The following is a 15,414-nucleotide window of genomic DNA, read 5'->3' on the forward strand; positions in this document are numbered from 1 at the left end:
CGCTTACTCCTTGGAAGAAAAGTTATGACCAACCTAGATAGCATATTCAAAAGCAGAGACATTACTTTGCCGACTAAGGTCCATCTAGTCAAGGCTATGGTTTTTCCTGTGGTCATGTATGGATGTGAGAGTTGGACTGTGAAGAAGGCTGAGAGCCGAAGGACTGATGCTTTTGAACTGTGGTATTGGAGAAGACTCTTGAGAGTCCCTTGGACTGCAAGGAGATCCAAGCAGTCCATTCTGAAGGAGATCAACCCTGGGATTTCTTTGGAAGGAATGATGCTAAAGCTGAAGCTCCAGTACTTTGGCCACCTCATGCGAAGAGTTGACTCATTGGAAAAGACTCTGACGCTGGTAGGGATTGGGGGCAGGAGGAGAAGGGGACGACCAAGGATGAGATGGCTGGATGGCATTATGGACTCGATGGATGTGAGTCTGAGTGAACTCCGGGAGATGGTGATGGACAGGGAGGCCTGGCGTGCTGCGATTCATACTGGATTGCTTGTATGTCTCATCTCATTTCAATCCTAACAACCTTATCAGGGCTTCCCTGATAGTTCAGTTGGTAAAGAATCCACTTGTGACCCCGGTTTGATTCCTGGGTCGGGAAGACCCCCTGGAGAAGGGATAGGCTACCCACTCCAGTATTCTTGGGCTTCCCTTGTGGCTCAGCTGGTAAAGAATCTGCCTGCAATGCAGGAGACCCCGGTTCGATTCCTGGGTCGGGAAGATCCCTTGGAGGAGGGAAAGGTTACCCACTCTAGTATTCTGGCCTGGAGAATTCCACGGACTGTATAATCCATGGGGTCGCAAAGAGTCAGACACAAGTGAGCGACTTTCACTTTCAACAACCCTAGAGGATTGGTCTAGAATCCTTTCACTGGGTGAGACACTAAGGTTCTCTGTTATCTATTGCTACATGACAAATTACCCCAAAACTTTAGCACCTTAGAACAACAGTAAACACTTGCTATCTAGGTTTCTGCGGGTTGGGAATTTGAGAATAGCTTAGCTGGGTGGTTCTGGTTCAGAATCTCTCAGGAGGTTGTAGGCAAGATGTTGGCTAGGTTGCAAGTCATCTGAAGGCTTGATCGGAGCTGGGGGACCCACCCAGGATGGTGGGTCACTCACAGTGGCTGGCAGGTTGATGCCAGTCGGTAGACAGGAGGCTTCAGTTTCTTACCCCATGAGGTTCTGCATAGGGTGGCTTGTGTCCTTAGGACATGGCAGCTGATCTGCCCCAGAATGACTGATCAACAAGAGTGGAGGGCAGAAGTTATGATGTCTCTTTTTATGACCCAGTTTCAGAGAGTCACATATCCCTCACTATCCTGTTGGTTACATAGGTCAGCCCAATTCAGTGCCAGAGGAACTACACAAGAGTATGAAAACCAAGAAGTGAAAGTCATGGGGCCATCTTGAATGTTGGCTCCCACTAAGCCCAAGAGTATAAGTAATATTCTTAAGATCAGTCAGCTAATTTCAAATTCCACCCTACTTCAAAATCATCGCTCTTTCCATCACACAACTGCCTCCCCAAAGCCTGCATGCAGGACATTGCCAAATGAAGACAAAAGGTCCTAGTTAAGCCACATCCTTGTTTCATTGTTTTTGCCAAAAGTTTTATCTTCAACCCGCTGGGAAATACTTTTTTATATTGAAAGCATAGCTCAGGCTTTCTAATGGGGATTGATGAAAAATAATTTTATTTTATTGATCTTGCCCTAAACCAAACTTGCTGAACCTTATCCTTGGCTAGAGCTTTTTAAAAGACAATAATAAAAATAAGGGATGCCTGCATTCATAGAAGACAAAATACTTCCAGATTACAATCCATTTTGTGATCATTCCTATCTTTTAGAGTTGAACCGAACATGTTCAGATCTCTGTGTTGTAGGAGGAGGTGATTGAAGGGCATTTTTATTCCCTCGAATAACAGGAAATCCATCATTTACTCTTTAGTAATAAAAACTGCATGTGTAAGAATTGGGACCATGGAAGGTCAAGTCAAATTAAAGATTTTATGACTGGCGGTTATATTAAATCTTTTCAACAATTTATAGAAAGGATTTGAAGTATGTCAAGTGTATTTCTTTAAGTTTTTTCAACTGAGAGGTTTTATTGCATCAAGTCACAGAATCAGGAGAAAAATTACTCTTAGGTCATCCAGGCCTGGCCCCTGCCAATGTCATATTGCTCCCTTCAGGACCAAAGACCAGATATTAAGCCGTCTGAAGTCAACCTCCCCTAATTAAAATGAAAGTCATAAAGCAAAGCATTTCAATAATCTACCATAATAATAATAATCCCAAATTTATATAGTACTTATACCCAAAAAATGTAAAGCAGTTCACATTTTTTATTTCTCTCACCTGGAAACAGAAACTAAAGCCCCCCAAGGCAAGTATAAGGGAACTTTCATTAACTTACATATTTATAGAGTAAATGAACGTGTGTTTGTATGTGTGTCTGCATGCATGTGCCAAGAGAGAGGGAGACAGAGCTGAAATTTATTGAGTACCTACTGGGTACCAGGCTTTGAACTGGGTCCAGTGGACCCACATGTGAAGAAGACTCTTCAGAGAAGTCATGGGCTATAAAGGGATGGAGCACCTCCCAGAGAGGCTCAGGAAACACAGAGGCTGAGGAAGCCCTGGCTCAGGACCCGACACAGCTGGTGCAGACGGAGAGGCAAGGCCATTTCTGCGCACAGAGGAGGCATAGAGTCTCTTCACACAGAAAGCAGAACTGCTGTAAAGCCTCGTAGTTCCTGCCTCCTCCCCAACATCAGTTTAGGGCGTGGACTCACCACTTGCCTTTTAATACTGGCTCCAGTCGTGAATTAAAATGAGATGATTATATTTGGTAAAGAACAAGATAAAAAGCACTAGACAGGACGGTCTCTGTACCTAGACTGGGGCTCCCTGGGTGGGGAGGTACGGTACAGAGGCATCCCTGAAACTCAGCGCCTACCCAAGTGCTGGGCATTGGTTCTCCCAAAGCCCCACCCAGAGATCTAAGGCATGTCCCCAAAAGCCAGGAGGGTGGTCCAATATTGCCCTCAATTTTTCAGGTGCAAAAAGCAACAACTCTTTTGAGGTTCCCTGGACTTTTAATTTTTTTTTAATACACACAAAAGAATGTGTGTAATATTTGGTGGTTATGAAGTAGTATTAGCAAAATAAGCACTAGGGAACATGTCATGGTGCTAAAATAGTAAGGCAGAGCTCAGAGAAGGAGAGAGGTAGTCCAAAGGGCCCCAGTTTCATGCGGCCCCCAGTGACCAAATGAAGGACAACTGGAACATCAAAATTAAACAATAATAATAACAGAGTATAACCAACTGAATAAAACAGGAAATCAGCAATGTTATGTGACAGCCTGGATGGGAAGGGAGTTTGGGGGTGAATGGATACGTAGATACTGTATGGCTGAGTCCTTATGCTGTACACCTGAAACTGTCACAACACTGTTAATTGGCTATACTCCAATATAAGAGAAAAAGTTAAAAAAGAGAAAAACAGGAAACCAGGTACCAAGAGAGACTATGTGTGTGCGAGATGTAGACACAGACACCGATACAGACATAGATACAGACATATAAATACAAATATATATCCATATTACACAGCAATTCCACTCCTAAGTATTCACCCAACATATATATAAACATGTGTCCACACAAAGTTCTATTTCTAGCAGTTATGTTTATAATAGGCTCAAATTAGAAACAGCCCAACCCAAATTCACCATCAACAGGTGAATAGATTCAGAAGTCCTGGTATAATTATACATGAAATACAACTCAGCCATAAAAAGGAATGAACTATTCATACCCACAATATGGATAAATATAAAAAATATTATCCTAAGTGAAAGAAACCAGACACAAAAGAGTAAATGTTCTGTGATTTTGTTTGTATAAAATTCTAGAACAGGCAAACTAATTTATAGTGACAAAAAGTATAACAGTTTTCTGGGGACCAGGGATAGGAAAGAATCAACTTCAGAGAACCATGAGGGGACTTTCGGGGTAATGGAAATGCTCAGTAACTTGAGTAGGTGGTAGGATGGTAAATGTATATGAGTCTATGCATTGTCCAAAACTCAAAGACCTACAATCTATTATAGTTAAATTATAATCAAATAATATTAACTTTTTTAAAGAGTGCAGACTCAACTAGAAAACCACCATCATCTTGCTACCTGAATACCTTCCTAATTGCCATTTGCTCTTCCTTCTTCTTCTTTCTTTAATTGTGAGCATAATGCCTGGAGGCACAGCAGCCACCTTGTGACTATGAGGTAACAAGCATGAGGACAAAGACTAAACCTTAGGAAAGCAGAGACATAAAGTTATAAAGATCCTGGTCCATGAGGCCATTTTTCAGCTACCATACCATCACTAGACTGTCAACTTTCATACTGTCTTGTTGCCATTAGAATAAGATTTTGTTATTTCAACCAAATTAATTCACACCCAGAATACAAAGTCCTTCCATCCAGGTTATTTTCACTTCATCTTCATTTTTTCATCAACTGAGAATACATTCCTCCTCCTCCTCCAGAACCCCAAACTAAGAATTCAAGCACATCATCTCCAAAGGTGCACTTTTAAAACGAGGGCTGGACTTGTCTGGTGGTCCAGTGGTTGAGAGTCTGCCTGCCAACACAGGGAACAGGAAGGGGTTCAATCCCTGGTCCAGAAAGATTCCACATGCCTTGGGGCAACTAAGCCCATGTGCCACAAATACTGACACCCAAGAGCCCAGAGCAATGAGAAGCCCTCCCACGGCATCTAGGCAGTAGAGTTGCTCATCGCAACTGGAGAAAGTCCGTACACAGCAACAAAGACAGCGTTGCCAAAAACAAATAAATAAATAATTTTTAAAAGGAAAGAAAACAAGGGCTGTCCAAATGCCAGGGAACAAGTTCTCTGAAGCCCCATCTCTCACTTGACCCGAGATGAGCAAACAGCAGGCTCTCCAAAGAAATTCTCCCTCTCTCCCTCTGCAACCTCATGACACTTTGATAACTTCCAGGTGACATGTTAAGTTCTACAGAATGGACTAGACTCCAGGAGACACTCAACACCTGCTGTCAGACTTTAAAGCCTCAGCCAAAATTGGAGTCACCTTTTAGCAACCTGTTATGGATCTCTATGTACTTAGAGTCTTGTAGAATGGGGATGTATGAGATGTATGGAGAAAAACAGTGACGGATACCCCCAGGGTGCAATCACGGCCTCTCCATTGGGAGTTTACTCTTTGTCTATCTCTTCATTAGAATGAAAAGTTCAAGAGGAATGGAGGGAAGAGGGGAGGTCAAAGGTGAGGTAAGGGAGCCAAAGTATTCGTCGCTCAGTTGTGTCCAACTCTTTTTGACTCCATGGACTACAGCCCACCAGGCTCCCCTGTCCATGGGATTTCCCAGGCAAGAATACTGGAGTGGGTTGCCATTTCCTTCTCTAGGGGATCTTCCTGACCCAGGGATCAAATCCAGGTCTCCTGCATTGCAGGCAGATTCTTTACCATCTGAGCCACCAGGGAAGCTCAAGGGAGCCAAACAAAGAAAAAAAAAGGTTACCTCAAATGAAAGGAAATACATGATCACATTTAGCCATTTTGATAAAAGTATATGTGTGTGTGTTCACATGTTCAAAGATATTAAGTGAAAAGAAGCTTTAAAAAGTGATCCATGACTGTCACTACATCTAATGGTCAGTTCTTCACCTTCCTTGACTTCCCTGGATCTCTTGCCAGCACCAGACAAAATGGATCACTCCCCGCCTTGCAATACAGTCCTGACGTGGCTTGCACGATGTCATGCCCTCCTAGTTTTCTTCCTGCCTCTCTGGACATTCTTTTTCAGCTTTCTTTACTAGAGTCTCCTCTAAATAGCAGAGTGTCCAGGGGAACTCTCCGTCTACCCTTATCTGCTCTGCTGACACTTACCCCCTACTTGTTCTCATCCAGCCCGTGGCTTCAATGGCATTCCACATGCTGACTGATATCTCATCAGATTCAAGCTCCAGTCCTCACCTCACCTACTGGGTACAGAATCTTATCTCCCATTTTCCCCTCAACAACTAACGGGCATCTCAAAACTAACACAACCAAAACAGAACTTTTAATCTCCCACCACAAATCCTCCCCCAGCCTTCCCAAGTCTGGAAATGGCACATTATTCACGTAACCACATGAATAAATGTCCTGGGACTCATTCTGAACTCCTCTTTCCCTGACATCTAATCTGTCAGCAGCTCCTGTTAGTTCTACCTTCAAAACGTGTTGCAGATTCAACCACCACTGCTACCCTAGCCAAACCACCATCATCTCACTCTTAAGCTACCTGAATACCCTCCTAATTGTTATCTGTGCAGTCACACTTGACCCCTTTGCTCCACACGGCAGCCAGTGATCACTTTTAAAACATAAATCAGATCATGTCAACCCACTGCTCAGAATCCTCCATGATGACTTTTTTGGCTGGCCAGTTTACTAGCCAATACCAACCCCACATCCTCATGCCCACCCTCACTCCCATCCTGTGCCCCACATCTTGGGAAGAGATATATGCAAAGCTACAACCTCTATTTCCCAGTTTCCTTTGCAGTGAGGGAGGCCACATGACACAGTTCTGACCAATGAGACATAAGAAATTACTGGATAGGGATTCTAAGGAAGCCACTATTTTCCTTAGAAAAGTAGAGTCTGTTGTCCTCTGTATCTTTTTTTTTTTTTTAAGTTCACTTGGCTTTAACTTTATTTGATATGTACACACTGCTGTTCTATTTACTATTTATTTATTTTTAGCTGCACTGGGTCTTTGATGCTGCACGTGGACTTTCTCTAGTTGCAGAGAGCAGGGTCTACTCTCTAGTTGCGCTGCTCGGGCTTCTCTTGCTGTGGAGCACAGGCTCTAGGTGCATGGGTTTCAGTAGTGGCAGCACGCAGGCTCAGTAGTTGCAACTTGATGACTCCAGGGCACATGGGTTTCAGTCCTTGTGGCATAGGGGCTCAGCAGTTGCAGAATGCAGGCTCTAGAGCATGGGCTCAATAGTTGGGGCTCTAGGGTCTAGTTGCTCCAAGGCATGTGGGATCCTCCTGGACCAGAGAGTGATCCCGTGTCCCCCGCACTGCAGGCGGATTCCCGTCCACTGCTTTACAGGGAAGTCCCACTCTGTATCTTTCGACCTTTGCTCTTCTTTGTTCCTGCCTAGAAAGCAAATACACAACAGGAGAGCAGCCACAACAAAGATGTCAGGCAAGCAATGAGAAGGCAGCTGCCTCAGCCCCTGTATGCCCATCCTTGGACTCCTGGTTATGTGAGAAAATAATAAATCCCTTATTTGGTTAAGTCGCTGTGGTGAAGTTTCTATGACATGGAGCCAAATACAACCCTGGCTCAGGCTTCCAATCATCCTTAGAATGAATGCCCAAAGTCTGACACGGTCTCTCCAAAAGCTTCTCCTACCACTCTCCCCCTGTTTCTTCCTGCACTGGGGTCCTGGCCAGGTTCCTGGCTATTTTTGGAACATGCCAAATGTGTTTCCACCTCAGTGGCTTTGCCCTTGTTCTTCTGCTGGAGTGTTCCTACCCTAGATCTTTCACATGCTTCATTTGAGACCTCTTCACCTAGTTTTCTGTTCTAATGTCACCTCTGCACCAAGGTCTTGCCTTGACTACTCCATCCAAAACTGGCTCCTTCACACCCTTTAACTCCTTTGTTGTTGCTGATGAGTTGCTACTGAGTTGCTACATCTTGTCCGACTGTTTGCAATCCCATAGACTGTAGCCTGCCAGGCTTCTCTGTCCATGGTAAGAATACTGGAGTGAGTTGCCATTTCCCCCTCCAAGGGGTTTTCCCGACCCAGGGATCGAGTCCATGTCTCCTGCATCTCTGGCTTGGCAGGCAGATTCTTTATCACTGAGCCACACTTGGAAAGTTTAACTCTTTAGTGATTTATTTTTATTTATAGCACTTGTCAGTATCTACAATTGTCTCTACCTGAGAGTAGACAGTTTTGTTTTACTTAATATCCATCTACTCCACTAGAATCAAAGCTTCAAGACGTACAGGCACACCTCCAATATCTAGAAGACAGCAGGCATTCAAAAGGTATTTATTGAATGACATCTTTTTGAGTTTTTTTTTTTTTCTTTCCAGTTGTAGCACTTGGGATCTTCAATCTTCCTGGCGGCATGTGGAATCTTTAGCTGATCCTTAGTTGCAGCATGTGGGATCCAACTGTTGGACCAGGGATGAAACTCAGGCCCCTGCCTTGAGAGCATGGAGTCTTAGCCACTGGACCGCCAAGGAAGACCTGTACCACATCTTAAAGTTAAGGTAGACTCTTCTCTACATTTTACCCTGTATTACAAAAGAAGGCAGTTTGGTATTGGACTTATTTTGGCTTTATTGTTGTTGTTGTCATACTATTAACAGCACTTTCGGGGGACTAGCATATTTTGTATTGGCGCTCTCCCCATATAGACACAATTTCATGGCCTCACTCAAAATTCTGGAGGGCTCTGTAATTTAAAACTGCCCTAAGGGGCTTCCCTAGTAGCTAAGTGTAAAGACTTCACCTGCCAAGGCAGGAGACGTGGGTTCAATCCCTGAACTGAGAAGATCCCACATGCAGCCGAGCAACTAAGCCCTGAGCTCCACAACTATTGAGCCTGTGCTCTGGAGTCTTGGAGCTGAAACTACTGAAGCGGAGACCCTAGAGCCTATGTTTCATGATAAGAGAAGCCACCCCAATGAGACGCTATCCCACTGCAAGAAAGAGTAAACAACCCCTGCTCACAGAAAAGAGAGGAAAAATTGCGCAGAAACAAAGACCCAGCACAGACAAAAATACACTGACCTAAAACAAACCTTACCAAAAATAAACTGAATGTGGCAGCCATGCCTTCAGACCCCTGCACTATCAGTCAGGCCAGGGCCTTTTGGTTTCTTCCAGATCATCCAAATGACATTGAGTGATGGACCCCTAGAGATTCGTTTTTTTTCCCTGACCTTTCCTAGACTGGGCTAGGGATATGATAAATCCATTCTCAATATGGACAGTATCATGCCAGAGCGATACAGGCGTCAGATACCTGGTTCCAATCCCACCTCACCAGCTACTTGACCCGTTTGAGCTCGGGGGGGGTTACAGGGAGGAATAAAGGAGATCGGGGACCTGCAGTCAACCTCCTCCCCACAAGCAGAGGTCAGACTCGCAAGCTCTACGGGCTTCCCCACTCCGAAGCGAACCTGCATCCGGGTTTTCTGCTTCTCTCCTACCTTCTTGCCTTGTTGCCCACTTCCAACCCAAAGCCCACGCCTCGCATCAGCCGGGCAGGGGACCACCCCAGAGCCCTCTGGGAGCCCCGCCCCCGGCAAGAACCCGCCCACTCCCGTCGGCCCCCGCGGCCGCTCCCGTCTCCATGGGAACGAAGGTAGCCAACCCGCGCAGTGACTTCCGCTCCGCCCAGACTACGACGCGGGCTCGAGCGGCGCCTGAGTGGGCCCAAGACAGAGATGCTGAAGGCCAAGATCCTCTTTGTGGGGCCCTGCGAGGTGAGGCCGGGGCCGGCGGGGCGGCAAGCAGGGCCTGTGGGGGCGCAAGATCGCCCCTGGGGTTGTGCCTGGCACCCGGAGCCCCCTGGAGCTGGGAGCCCATTCCCACCGCGCCCATCCTGTTGTGTGACGCTGGCGTCACCAGGAACTCGGCGTTCCCAGACCTTGACCCTGTTGGACTGAGGCTCAAAGGCCCATGTAGTGAGTGGCGTTTGTGATCAGAGCCTAGATCTCACGACTTTCCTTTGCACCTGTGGCTTTCCCTAATGAAATACATCAACAGAGCAAGAAAACCAGGAGGAAGGATTGAACTATTACCTGGTCTTGGAACAATTAGCCTTTAACGTGGGTGGTGGTGGCGGGAGATTAAATCTATTTGTGTAGGTCACATCGTACACAAGAATAAAATTAAGATGGACTGAAAAGCGAAATGTGTAAAACAACTGTGGAAGTTGTAAATAAATAACTCTCCAACTTCAGCACCCATCAGAATTGCCTGGTAGGCCTGTTACAAGTACAACTTGCTGGACCTATCCCAGAGTCTTGATTCAGTAGGTCTGGGAGGGACCTGAGAATTTGCATTTTGTGGATGCTGGTTGTCAAGGGACCACTTGCTGGGAACATGGTTCCCAGATGAATATATGGAAAGACCTGTTTTTAATCTGGAGTCAGGGAAGGTCATCTTAAACACAACACAAACATGAAGAAACTGTAGAAGAAATGACAGCAAAGGTAAAGCCAGGGGAACATATTAGCAAAATGCTTGACAAAAAAAGGATTCATAGGCAGAACATACAGGAAAGTTTAAGAATCGGTAAAGAAAGTAAGAAGCAACTCAATAGATCTAGCAAAGTCTGTGTATAAGAAATGCAACTGGCTGAGAAGTATGAAAAGACTTGAGTCACAAGAACACAAAATAAAAAGATGACACTTGTTTGCCCGTCAGGCTCCTTAGGTAGTGCTAGTGGTAAAGAACCTGCCTGCTAATGCAGGTTTGATCCCTGGGTCAGGAAGATCCCCTGGAGGAGGGCTTGACAACCCACTCCAGGATTCTTACGGGGAGAATCACCATGGACAGAGGAGCCTGGTGGGTTCCAGTCCATGAGGTCGCAGGGAGTCGGACATAACTGAAGCAACCGAGCATGCAGGCACGCAACATGCAGTCTTAGGGCACTTTGAGGGAAAGGAGTATTCTAGGATTCTGTAGATGGGACTATAAATTGATAACACCTTTTTCTCTGAGATCAAATTATTAAGGTTTAAAATGTGCATAGCTTATAGTTTAGTAGTTATATTTCTCAAACCCTGAAGCTAAAGGTCCATCCACATTCCCCATGAATCTATACAATATTGAACAGGTGGAAACTCCCCAGGTGCCCATCAATCAGAGAATGTCTAAATAAACTAAGGTACATTCTTACTTCAGAAGATACTGCAAGAGTGAAACAAAATAAGGCAAATAAACTGACAAAGAGAACTCTCCAAGACATCAACTATTAAATAGACAAGTCACAACAATATGCTCAGAATTATGAAAAACAAAACAAGCATAGATGCATCTTTTTTTTAAAGGAAATTCCCAAACATATACAAGGGGAGAAAGAATGACGAGTCCTAGTACCCATCATCTTGCTTCAACCACAAAATATATTTCTGCTTTTATGTATCTCCTTCTCCCTTGCTGTTCTTCAAATTTACCAGCCTTTCTATTGCTTAAACATGTCACATCCATTCCTGCCCTGGTGCCTTTAAACCAGCTATTCCCCCTGCTTGGAAGTGAGTAAAGTCACCCAGCAACAGAGCCAGTACTGAAATCTGTGCTCCCCACAATCCAGAGTGGGCCATGCCCGCCCAATCAGAGAGAGCCCCTTGCCCTGGGTGATCTCAGGGTGGCCATGGCCTCTACTCCATCCCACCTGGGTCCAAGCTGGCTATTGGAGTCCTTATTTATGGTTGGCTTTTCTGCTCTTCTTTTACTGTCTGAGATCTTTTACTGTCTTTGTTTTCATAGAGTGGAAAAACTGTTTTGGCCAACTTTCTGACAGAATCTTCTGACATCACTGAATACAACCCAACCCAAGGAGTGAGGTGAGCCCTGAAAAACCCATGTCCTACACAGTCCCTGCTCCTCGCCCGCCTCCTGACTTCGGTGCCAGTGGCATCCCCAAAGCACAGTGTTGCTAAGGAGAGGTGCTGCTCTTATCTTATCTCTAGGATCCTGGAATTCGAGAACCCACATGTTACCAGCAACAACAAAGGCACGGGGTGTGAATTTGAGCTCTGGGATTGTGGCGGCGATCCAAAGTACGTTTCCTTTAGAGCACTGGCTCCATCAAATGATTCAAAAATCAGCTGGCCACCAGGCACCTTGGACTCAGGCCTAGCGCCCTTCCTAGCATGTGTCTGGGGCTTGATCAATGACTGGTGACATGCATTGCTCTTGAAATGTCAGTGACTGGGTTATGATACAGTGAGAGGTCATCTCTCCATGATTAGTGCTTAGACATTATTTTCAAAGTCCATGATTAGAAACTCGAACTGCCGTTTATATGTGCAATCTTACCAAAAACAAAGGTACAAATGAACTTATTTACAAAATAGAATCACATATGTAAAAAAGCAAACTTATGGTTACCAGGTGGGGAAAGAGGGGTGGATAAGTTGAGAGATGGGGATTGACATACACACACTAAAATGGGGCTTCTCAGGTGGCACTAGTAGTAAAGAACCCTCCTGCCAATGCAGGAGACACAAGAGACTCGGGTTCCATCCCTAGTTGTGAAGATCCCCTGGAGGAGGGCATGGCAACGCACTTCACTATTCTTGCCTGGAGAATCCCAGGCAGGTTACAGTCCATAGGGTCACAAAGAGTCGGACACAGCTAAAGCGACTTAACATGCATATATAAAATAGATCAACTAATAAGGACCTACTGTATTAGCGCAGGGAACTCAATATTCTGTAATGATCTATATGGGAAAAGGATCTAAAAAAAGTGGACATGCGTATATGTATTACTGATTTACTTCGCTGTACAGCAGAAACTTAACAGTGTAAATTAACTAGATTCCAATAAAAAATTAAAAACAAGACACAGAAACCAGAGCCACCTACCCTTCACGCCATGCAGGTTCGAGTCTTGCTGGCCAGCCCTGATGAAGGACTCTCACGGAGTGGTGATCGTCTTCAACATAGACATCCCAAGTCACCTGAAGGAAATTGAGACGTGGTATTCCTGCTTCGTCCAGCAGCAGTTCTTACAGAATACTCAGTGTCTGTTAATTGCACACCACAAACCAGGCTCTGGAAGTGACAAAGAAAACCCAGCTTTGGGTAAGGAGCCAGGAGTTCTGGCTTTTGTCTGAAATGCTCTGGGCATTTGTATGTTGCTCTGTGCCTTAGAAGCCAACAGCTCTGTGCAGCTTGTGAGCACCTGCTATGGCCTCGCCATTTGTTTTCCTCACCACGTAAATCAGAATTGCCGGGTTAGGAGATCCACCCAGGCCAGGCTGCAGACCCCGTAAAAGTTAGTTAGTACCACCCAGCCCAGGATGCAGACACTGTAAAAGCAGACAGACACTAAGAGGGGGGAAAAAAACCCTGGCTTTAACCTCTCATCCATACTATTAGGGATACTCTTTCCTGACTTGCCTTTAAGCTCCAATCTGCATGCAACAGACCATTAGAGAGGTGTCAAAGTAATCATGGAAAACAACTCAGAAAATTCAGAAATGCCTTCCTCTCTGGTGTAAGAACCAAGAAGGCCTGAAAGTGGCTTGCAGAGCTGTGAGCCTATTGCTGGAGGTAGTGAAACCTTTCTCTGTGAAAATGTGTCATGGAGGCCCCACTTTATTTTTGGACTTGGGAAAGTTAAATAAATTGGCTCCTGGAAGAGTCAGGTCCTTTGGAGCTAGAGATAGCCCCTCATTTAAAGCTCATGGCCTAGGGACTTCCCTGGTGGTCCAGTGGCTAAGACTCCATGCTCCCAATGCAGAGGGCCCAGGTTCGATGCCTGGTCAGGGCACTAGAGATCCCACATGCTGCAAGAAAGATCAAAGATCCCCCATACTGCAACTAAGACCTGGTGCGGCTAAATTAATTAATTCATTTTTTAAAAGTTCATGCCTAATTACATTATTTTCCTTTTTAAGCACCACCCTTGAACAAGCTGAAGCTGGTGCACTCCAATCTCGAGGACGACCCGGAAGAGATCAGGATGGAATTCATAAAGTATTTAAGAAGCATAATCAACTCAGTGTCCGAGAGCAGAGACCGGGAAGAGATGTCCATTATTACCTGACCGGCCTTCATCTGGAAGCTCCCACATCCCAAAAGAAGTTAATGTCAGTGCAGAGCCTGAAGTCCATCCACCAAAGAAGGTTCTCCTCGCCCTTTGGCTGTAGAAGGCATTTTCCTTGTTTGCCCCAAAGACCAGTCAGCCAGGGAGTTGACTCCATACCATCTGTTCTCCATCCTTAGTTCAGCTGAGGAAATCCTATTGTTGAATTCTGATTCCTTTGCCCCAGATCCCTCCAAAGAGCTGAAAAACTGAGGTGGTTTCTTCTTCTTCTTTTTTTTTTGGCCTCCTTCCATATGTCATGTCATTAAAGTTGTGGAATTGTACCTGTCATAACCCAGTGGTATGACCATAGTTTAATTCATGTGGATTGGTTTAAATATGATTTTCATTCCTTAATCTGCACAATTGCCTAGGACATTTTAGAAAAATACTAGCATTTAACCTCTCCAAGATTATTTTTACTTTGATGTCCTTGCTATCTGGACACCATATCACATTGGATGGTAGAATACATATACAGTCTCTAAAAAGTTTTTTATTTTCTTAGGGGAATTTACTTCTTAAATATTACTTTGTGTAATACAGGGGAAAACTATGTTATACTGTCATAACACCTAATCTATAAAAATGGTTAAAAGAGTTAATGCTCAGAATAACCAAATACGGCGAGTTTACAGTTTATTGTACCAGTGAGTGTGTTTTAGTGATCTTGGGAATTACTGTTCTTTCATAATTTTTACTTCCTGAATTTTTTAATATTGCCAACCTAAAAATAAGTAGATCAAAAGTGAAATCTATGTCATTTCAACTCAAAGTGGAAGAAAAGTAGAGACACTTAAGAGAGATGAATAAATATGCTTGGCTGCATTTCACTTTTACAATGAAGAGGGATAAAATGTAGCCATGTGGGCAGTCTGGTGAGAGTGGTATTGGCAGAAAATGACAGTTCCGGTAAATCAGGGCTTTCCCTAGTGGTTCCGTGGTAAAAATTCCGCCTACCAGTGCAGGAGATGTGGGTTCGCTCCCTGGATGGGGAAGATCCCCTGGAGAAGGAAATGGCAACTCACTTTTTTGCCTGGGAAATCCATGGACAGAGGTGCCTGGCGGGCTGCAGTCCATGGGGTCACAAAAGAGTCCGACAAGACTTAGTGACTGAACAACAACAAAACTTTTAGTAAACTGCCTGGATCATCCATGAGCACATTTTAAGCCTAGCTTGAATTTCTTCTTCCTGGCCTGCTCTCAGTTGGAACTTTTGCAAGGAACACAAACAGGGGATTGCACTAACTCAAACTGTAGTAAATCTTTACATAACAGCTGCAATAATACTAACTGATCAGAACTTCTCTGAAGGTCCAGTGGTTAAAAATCCACCTCCCAGTGCGGGGGATGCAGGACTGATCCCTGGTCAGGGAACTAATCCCCAGGTGCCGCCACTCAGCCCCACATGCAGCAATGAGAGATCCTGCAAGTAAGATCTGACGTGGCCAAAAATAAATAAATACTGTTAAAGAAAGATCCCTTTCTCTGTATCACAGATGTGA

General features: G+C 44.7%; 1 protein-coding gene and 1 long non-coding RNA gene across 3 annotated transcripts; one reads left to right on the top strand and one right to left on the bottom strand.

Moving 5' to 3' along the window:
- Positions 1-7,948: 7,948 nt before the first annotated feature.
- On the bottom strand, positions 7,949-9,394 carry LOC120878928. The gene is made up of 2 exons (XR_005724665.1): positions 9,295-9,394; positions 7,949-8,373 (listed from the first exon to the last, which is right to left on the bottom strand). It is a non-coding gene; the product is annotated as an uncharacterized LOC120878928 (long non-coding RNA).
- A 7-nt stretch (positions 9,395-9,401) lies between these two features.
- Positions 9,402-14,198, top strand: IFT22 (intraflagellar transport 22). Of its 2 annotated transcripts, XM_040261861.1 has the most exons (5): positions 9,404-9,570; positions 11,582-11,658; positions 11,785-11,874; positions 12,701-12,903; positions 13,722-14,198. In XM_040261861.1, exons 1-5 carry the CDS (start codon positions 9,532-9,534, stop codon positions 13,868-13,870), a joined length of 558 nt encoding a protein of 185 aa, XP_040117795.1. In that variant the 5' UTR covers positions 9,404-9,531; the 3' UTR covers positions 13,871-14,198. The 2 variants fall into 2 exon arrangements, with proteins under 2 accessions (XP_040117803.1, XP_040117795.1); XM_040261869.1 differs by lacking the exon at positions 11,785-11,874 and having other exon boundaries at positions 9,402-9,570.
- The last annotated feature ends 1,216 nt before the right edge of the window (positions 14,199-15,414 follow it).

Source organism: Oryx dammah, unplaced genomic scaffold (assembly GCF_014754425.2).
Source record: "Oryx dammah isolate SB20612 unplaced genomic scaffold, SCBI_Odam_1.1 HiC_scaffold_2, whole genome shotgun sequence".
Lineage (NCBI taxonomy): Eukaryota > Metazoa > Chordata > Mammalia > Artiodactyla > Bovidae > Oryx > Oryx dammah.

Coding starts and splice junctions, on each gene's coding strand:
- IFT22 (XM_040261861.1), top strand. CDS start 9,532: ATGCTGAAGGCCAAGATCCTCTTTGTGGGGCCCTGCGAG. Junction 9,571..11,581: donor TCTTTGTGGGGCCCTGCGAG/GTGAGGCCGGGG, acceptor TTGTTTTCATAG/AGTGGAAAAACTGTTTTGGC. Junction 12,904..13,721: donor CAAAGAAAACCCAGCTTTGG/GTAAGGAGCCAG, acceptor TTCCTTTTTAAG/CACCACCCTTGAACAAGCTG.